Source organism: Arachis hypogaea, chromosome 7 (assembly GCF_003086295.3).
Source record: "Arachis hypogaea cultivar Tifrunner chromosome 7, arahy.Tifrunner.gnm2.J5K5, whole genome shotgun sequence".
Taxonomy (NCBI): Eukaryota; Viridiplantae; Streptophyta; class Magnoliopsida; order Fabales; family Fabaceae; genus Arachis; species Arachis hypogaea.
Window position 1 is genome coordinate 71,274,325 of NC_092042.1, and position 6,852 is coordinate 71,281,176.

General features: G+C 39.4%; 2 protein-coding genes across 2 annotated transcripts; both read left to right on the forward strand.

The window, feature by feature from the left end:
* Positions 1-202: 202 nt before the first annotated feature.
* On the forward strand, positions 203-2,236 carry LOC140174402 (uncharacterized). The gene is made up of 5 exons (XM_072198852.1): positions 203-453; positions 794-908; positions 1,002-1,255; positions 1,376-1,620; positions 1,737-2,236. Exons 1-5 carry the CDS (start codon positions 203-205, stop codon positions 2,234-2,236), a joined length of 1,365 nt encoding a protein of 454 aa, XP_072054953.1.
* A 1,750-nt stretch (positions 2,237-3,986) lies between these two features.
* On the forward strand, positions 3,987-5,932 carry LOC112701577 (uncharacterized). The gene is made up of 3 exons (XM_025752318.1): positions 3,987-4,425; positions 4,607-5,810; positions 5,896-5,932. Exons 1-3 carry the CDS (start codon positions 3,987-3,989, stop codon positions 5,930-5,932), a joined length of 1,680 nt encoding a protein of 559 aa, XP_025608103.1.
* The last annotated feature ends 920 nt before the right edge of the window (positions 5,933-6,852 follow it).

A 6,852-nucleotide genomic window follows, 5' to 3' on the forward strand; every position in this document is an offset into this window, starting at 1 on the left:
GCTAGCGACGACCAACTAGAAGCTTTCACTGCATCTTCTATTGAACCGGGTGTCATTCTCAATGAACATGATTATGAGTTTATATATATTTTGACCTATTATTAGACTCCTGCAACGCTTGATTTTGTATTATTTTTAATGTTCACTAGATGTTTGGCCTATCGAGCAACCCACCCAAAGCTGTGTTTTTTGTGGGGCGAAGATGTGGATGCACGAGTGCCTTGCGAAAGGTGGAGCCAATAACACTATATTATTTGCTATTTGTTGTATGAGTGGAAAGGTCACTCTCCCTTTGTTGCCGGTTCCGCCACCATTGTTGTGGGTGTTGTTGAATGGTGATGATCAACGAGCTTTGCATTACCAGAAACATATCAGGGCCTTTAATGGTATGTTTTCGTTCACATCTATGGCTGGAAAGATTCAGTACACACTAAACAATGGTTCCCCCCCCATGTTTGTTATAAGTGGCCAAAATTACCATTCAATTTAAAGTTTGATGCCACAGTAGTCTAGCAAGCCCAAGTTTTCTCAGCTCTACTTTTATGATACAGAAAGTGAAGTCCAAAACCAGATTGATGCAATTGGGTAAGTATGTGGTACTTATGGTATGTTGATATTTTACTGTCTGTATTATATGATTCTTGTGTGACCTGGATTTATGTTGATTTATTTTATTTTTGGGTTAATGTAGCCTGTCTAATCAACACCAAGCTATAGATCATACCATTGTAGCTGACCTAACCAGCATGCTTGATTCCCACAATTCTCTTGCTAAGTGCTTCTGATATGCTAGGCAAAGGTTCACTGAAGATTCAACGACTCTGCTGCAGTTTCGTCTTATCAAGAAGAGGAATACTGATGGTAGAAGATATAATATACCATTAGCGTCTGAAGTTGTTGCTCTTATTGTAGGTGATTTTGATATCGACAACCTTTCAAGGGACGTTGTAATTTAGACGCATTCGAACCTTCTGAAATGGATTGATGTTAATCATCCGCAGTACTTTGCACTACAATACCCCTTGCTTTTTCCGTACGGAGAAGATGGTTTTCGGAGTGATATCTTAATATCCGATGAAAGATCTAAGCAACAGTTACATAAGCGAGAAACAATTAGCATGAGGGAGTTTCTGTCTTTTCGAATCCAAATGAGATCGCATGAGTCGCAAGTGCTTCTCAAATCAAGACGTTTGTTCCAACAATTCTTGGTTGATAGTTACACTATGGTAGAAGCGGAAAGATTACAATATCACAGGTTCCACCAGAGCAAGTTTCGTTCCCATCAATTATAAGGCCTACACGAGTGTCTAATTCAGGGTGAAACACAGGCTACAAGAACTGGAAAATGAGTTATCTAACCGTCTTCATTTTTCAGTGGTCCCCGATACATGTACAACAATTGCAAAGATGCATTTGCTATTTGCAAGTATACCGGATGCCCTAGCTATTTCATTACTATCACATGTAACCCAGATTGGACCGAGATTAAAGATTGCGTTGCGGACTATTCATTAAAGCCAAGTGACAGGCCTGATATCATATCAAGGGTTTTCAAGATCAAGTTAGATGTCTTGCTGAAAGACTTAAAGGATGGGTCCATTTTCGGAAAGCCTAAAGGAAGTAAGTTTTTCCATTCACTGTCTTCAACGTCACGCTAACACATTTGTTATTTTTCCATCAATGTCTACTTGTCCCCTAACATATTCTTTTGCTTTTTCCTATTTTCTTTGTTCCAGTTGTGTACACAGTTGAATTCCAAAAGCGTGGTCTTCCCCACTGTCATATTTTATTATTTGTTCAACCAGCCGAGAAGCCTCGATCATCTGATGAAATTAACCATCATATATCGGCTGAGATACCCAACGAACACACCCAACCTAAGCTGTACAGCTTAGTCCAAAAATTCATGATTCACGGACCATGTGGGATTTTGAACATGAGTAGCCCGTGTATGGTTAATGGGAGGTGTTCCAAGTTTTATCCAGCGCCTTTCCGTGAGAAAACATCCATAGACAGTGCAGGTTTTCCCAAGTATAAATGGTCGGATAATGGTCGTTCAACAACCAAGAGGAATGTTAATCTCAACAATAGGTTTATTGTCCCATACAATGCAACATTGCTCCTTAAGTATGGCTGCCATATAAATGTTGAGTATACTTGCCAGACATCTGCTATTAAGTATTTGTTCAAGTACATCCACAAAGGTAATGATCGTGTCACAGCTTCGTTCTTCTGATCACATGATTCAGCTGATTCTGATGTCACTGTAGATGAAATCCAAAACTACTATTATTGTCGGTATATATCAGCTTGTGAGGCATCCTGGCGGCTATTCGGGTTTGAGATTCAGTACAAAGAGCCTAACGTCATCCGCCTTCCATTCCATCTTCCAAATGAACAGAATGTTTTGTACAAAGATCACCAGCTTATTGAGAATGTTATCGACGCTGCGGTCTCAAAGGATAGTATGTTTATTGGCTGTTTTAAGGCTAACAAGAATTTTGATCTGGCTCGTACACTGGCTGATGAGAGAACTTTTGCGTGGTCTAGAAAAAATCCTCGTTGCAAGTATAGTTTCTAAACCTTCAAAAGTCCTTTCATACAAACGTTTTGGTTGTCACAAGTAACAAACCCCTTTGAAATTGATAACCGAGTATTCAAACCTCGGGTCGTCTTCTCAAGGAATTGCAGGGAGGTATATTCTTATTATTGGTTATGAGTCTTGTAATGTAGGGGTTTTAGAAAGTAGGGAAGCAGTATGTTGAATGATAAGAAAAATAAAATAATAATAATAAAATAAACTCTTGGTAAGGTATTAGAAATTAGAGGTCCTATCCTGGCTATCCTTATCAGTAGTGATAATAATTGAATCTTAATTCCACTTCGTTAGCCTTTACTAATATAAAGGAAGGTCAAGGGATTAATTGGTTTGATCTTCGGATCCTATTTATTTCCTAAGAAAAGATTGGGATTATTGAAATTCAACTCAATTGGCAAGATAACAATTATCAATTATGCTATTGAATTGGATAATTCCTGAGTTACTGATTTCTTAACCAAAACCAAAAGGGGAAAAGTAAATCTTACTGGAATAAAGATGTCTTCAGAATAAAAGCAATAATAGCATAAATAAAAGAAAGCAACATTAAACTGAAATACCTCAAATAACATTAATTTAAAAGAGTAATCTGTAACATGGAAGAGTTCATAAATTAAATTGGGAAAATAAATAAAAATAAAGAACCTGTGATTGAGAGTCGCTCCTAAAACTAAGAGAAATCCTAAATCCTAATCCTAAGAGAGAGGAGAGAACCTCTCTCTCTAAAAACTACATCTAAATCATGGAAAGTGAATTATGAGAGCATGATTATGAATGGATGCATTCCCCCACTTTATAAACTCTAATATGTGTTCTCTGGGCCAAAAACTGAGTCAGAAACAACCCAGAAGTCACTTCCAGCGCTTTCTGGTCCGTACAGGTCGTGGAAAAGTGACGCGGCCGCGCGGGTTGCGCTTCTGCCAGGTCACGCGTCCGAGTGACCCACACGTTCTCGTCGCCTGGCGTCGGGGCAGGTATGGCAAATTATATATCAAATCGAAGCCCCGAACGTTAACTTTCCAACGCAACTAGAACCGCATTGTTTGGACCTCTGTAGCAAAAGTTATAGCCGTTTGAGTGCGAAGAGGTCAGGCTGGACAGCTTAGCAGTTTCTCCAACTTCTTGTATTCCTTCCACTTTTGCATGCTTCCTTTCCATCCTCTGAGCCATTCCTGCCTTATAATATCTGAAAACACTTAACACACATATCAAGGCATCTAATGGTAATAAGAGAGGATTAATAATAAGCAAATATAAGATCAAAGAAGCATGTTTTCAATCATAGCACAAAATCAGGAAGGAAAATGTAAAACATGCAAATAGTATGAATAAGTGGGTAAAGAGTTGATAAAAACCACTCAATTGAGCACAAGATAAACCATGAAATATGGGTTTATCACTGACTTACGTGGAGATGCCGTCATTTTTTGTTTGGGACAAGCAGGGGTATATGTGGAGGCCACAGAAGCAAGGGAATATGATAGGTCGTCTCACACATATTCCTCACTCGCATGGAGAGGAGTACTACCTTCGTTTGTTATTGAATTATCAAAAAGGGTGTCAGACATTTGCTGATGTCCGTTCCATTGGTGGCATTGTGTACGATACATTCAAAGAGGCCTGTTATGCGCTAGGGTTACTGCAGGATGATATGGAATTTATTGATGCACTTAATGAAGCCAATGCGTGGACATCCCCGAATTATATCAGGAGGTTGTTTGCAATGCTTTTGATGTCGAACAACATTGTGCTTCCTGACATGGTGTGGGAGAAATGTTGGCAACATTGTGTAGACAACTCGATGCTTTCTGGAAGACATAACTTGGGTAAACTTTCTGGATTGTTTTTTCTATCCGATTACTGTTTGGCCATAAATTCATACCACTCCATTCAAAAACTTTTGGTCTTCTCCACCTCTTACAGTGTGTTATGCATTTATTTTATTTTCCCTTCGTCATCATGTCCAATTTGTTTCTAATGTAACTATGTTGCATTTTTTGCTTTTAGGTTTCCAGCGTTCTGTTCATGAGATTAAGTCCATCACGCTTGCCGAAATTGAAAAACTCTTGCAGCCGAATGGTAGGAGCCTAAAAGAATTTACTGACATGCCGTTTCCTGATTATGCTGGTTTACCTGAACCTTCCGACACAGTCTTTTCTGATGAGCTCAACTTCGACAGGATAGAATTGGCAAGTATCTCCGTGGATTTGGTTTCCCGATTGAATCGAGACCAGCGCATTGCGTTCGACACAATAGCAAATGCAGTTCGTCGTGACACTGGTGGTTTTTTCTTTGTCTGTGGATACGGTGGAACTGGTAAGACCTTTCTATGGAATGCACTATCTGCTTCAATAAGGTCGAAGGGTGATATTGTCCTCAACGTTGCATCCAGTGGCATTGTAGCTCTGTTGTTGCCTAATGGGCGAACTGCTCATTCACGCTTTAAGGTTCTGCTCAGTGTTAACCAGGACTCTATTTGTAATATAAGGCAAGGCACACCCCTCGCGCGTCTTATTTCATCTTCAAAATTAGTTATATGGGATGAGGCACCTATGTTAAATAAATTTTGCTTCGAAGCGCTCGACAAATGCCTTAAGGATGTTCTTTGTTTTGATCGTGGATATAATCCTCTATTTGGTGGGAAAATTGTTGTTCTGGGAGGTGATTTCCGTCAGATATTGCTTGTAATTCCTCGTGGTTCCCAGGAAGAGATTGTTCATTCGTGTATTAATGCTTCGAACCTGTGGCAATCTTACCAAGTGTTGCAGTTAACTGAAAACATGAGGCTGCCCCGTGGTTCACGAGATATCCACGGTGTACAATTGAAGGAATTTGCTACATGGTTGCTTCAAATTGGTGACGGGTTAATCGGAGACAGCACCGATGGCGAATCTGTAATTAGAATACCCGACAACTTGTTGCTGAATATTGAGTCTCCATGTCTGCATGATATGGTGTTGTTCGTTTATCCTGACATCTTACTCTATTCTTCTAGCGTGGATTATTTTAAGGGTAGGAGTATATTAGCACCAACACTTGATGTTGTAACTAAAGTAAACAATCATGTGATGTCTTTGATCCCTGGCAACGAGAGGGTTTACTTGAGCTCTGATACACTAATTAATGAAGATGGTCACCTGGAATCTGAATTATACACAATGAGCACCGAGTCATTGAATGCGCTAAATTGTTCAGGAATTTCCCAACACCGGTTAGTTCTTAAAATCGGTGTTCCTGTGATACTTCTTCGCAATATTGACCAATCCAATGGACTATACAATGGTACGCGAATGCAGGTTAGACGTCTTGGTGACCACATCATTGAGTGCGTGATGAGCAGATATTTTATATGCTTTTTGGGGGTAATTTCATGTAGATTTTTATATGTTTTAGTTAGTTTTTAGTATAATTTTATTAGTTTTTAGGCAAAATTCATATTTCTGGACTTTACTATGATTTTGTGTGTTTTTCTGTAATTTCAGGTATTTTCTGGCTGAAATTGAGGGAGCTGAGCAAAAATCTGATTTAGGCTGAAAAGGGACTGCTGATGTTGTTGGATTCTGACCTCCCTGCACTCGAAATATATTTTTTGGAGCTACAAGAGTCCAATTGGCACGCTCTCAATTGGGTTGGAAAGTAGACATTCAGGGCTTTCCAGCAATATATAATAGTTTATGCTTTGCACAAAGATAGACGACATAAACTGGCGTTCAATGCTAGCTCCAAGTTAGTTGCAGTTTGGCGTTTAGCGCCAGAAACAGGTTGCAAGTTGGAGTTCAACGCCAGAAACAGGTTACAACCTGGCGTTCAACTCCAGAAACAGCCCAGGCACGTGAGAAGCTTAAGTCTCATCCCCATCACACACCAAGTGGGTCTCATAAGTGGATTTCTGCACTATCCATCCTAGTTTACTCATTTTCTGTAATCCTAGGTTACTAGTTTAGTATTTAAACAACTTTTAGAGATTTATTTTGTATCTCATGACATTTTTAGATCTGAATTTTATACTCTTTGATGGCATGAGTCTCTAAACTCCATTGTTGGGGGTGAGGAGCTCTGCAGCGTCTCGATGAATTAATGCAATTATTTCTGTTTTCCATTCAAACATGCTTGTTCCTATCTAAGATGTTCATTCGCGCTTCACTATGAAGAAGGTGATGATCCGTGACACTCACCACCTTCCTCAATCCATGAACGTGTGCCTGACAACCACCTCCGTTCTACATTAGATTGAATAAGTATCTCTTAGATTC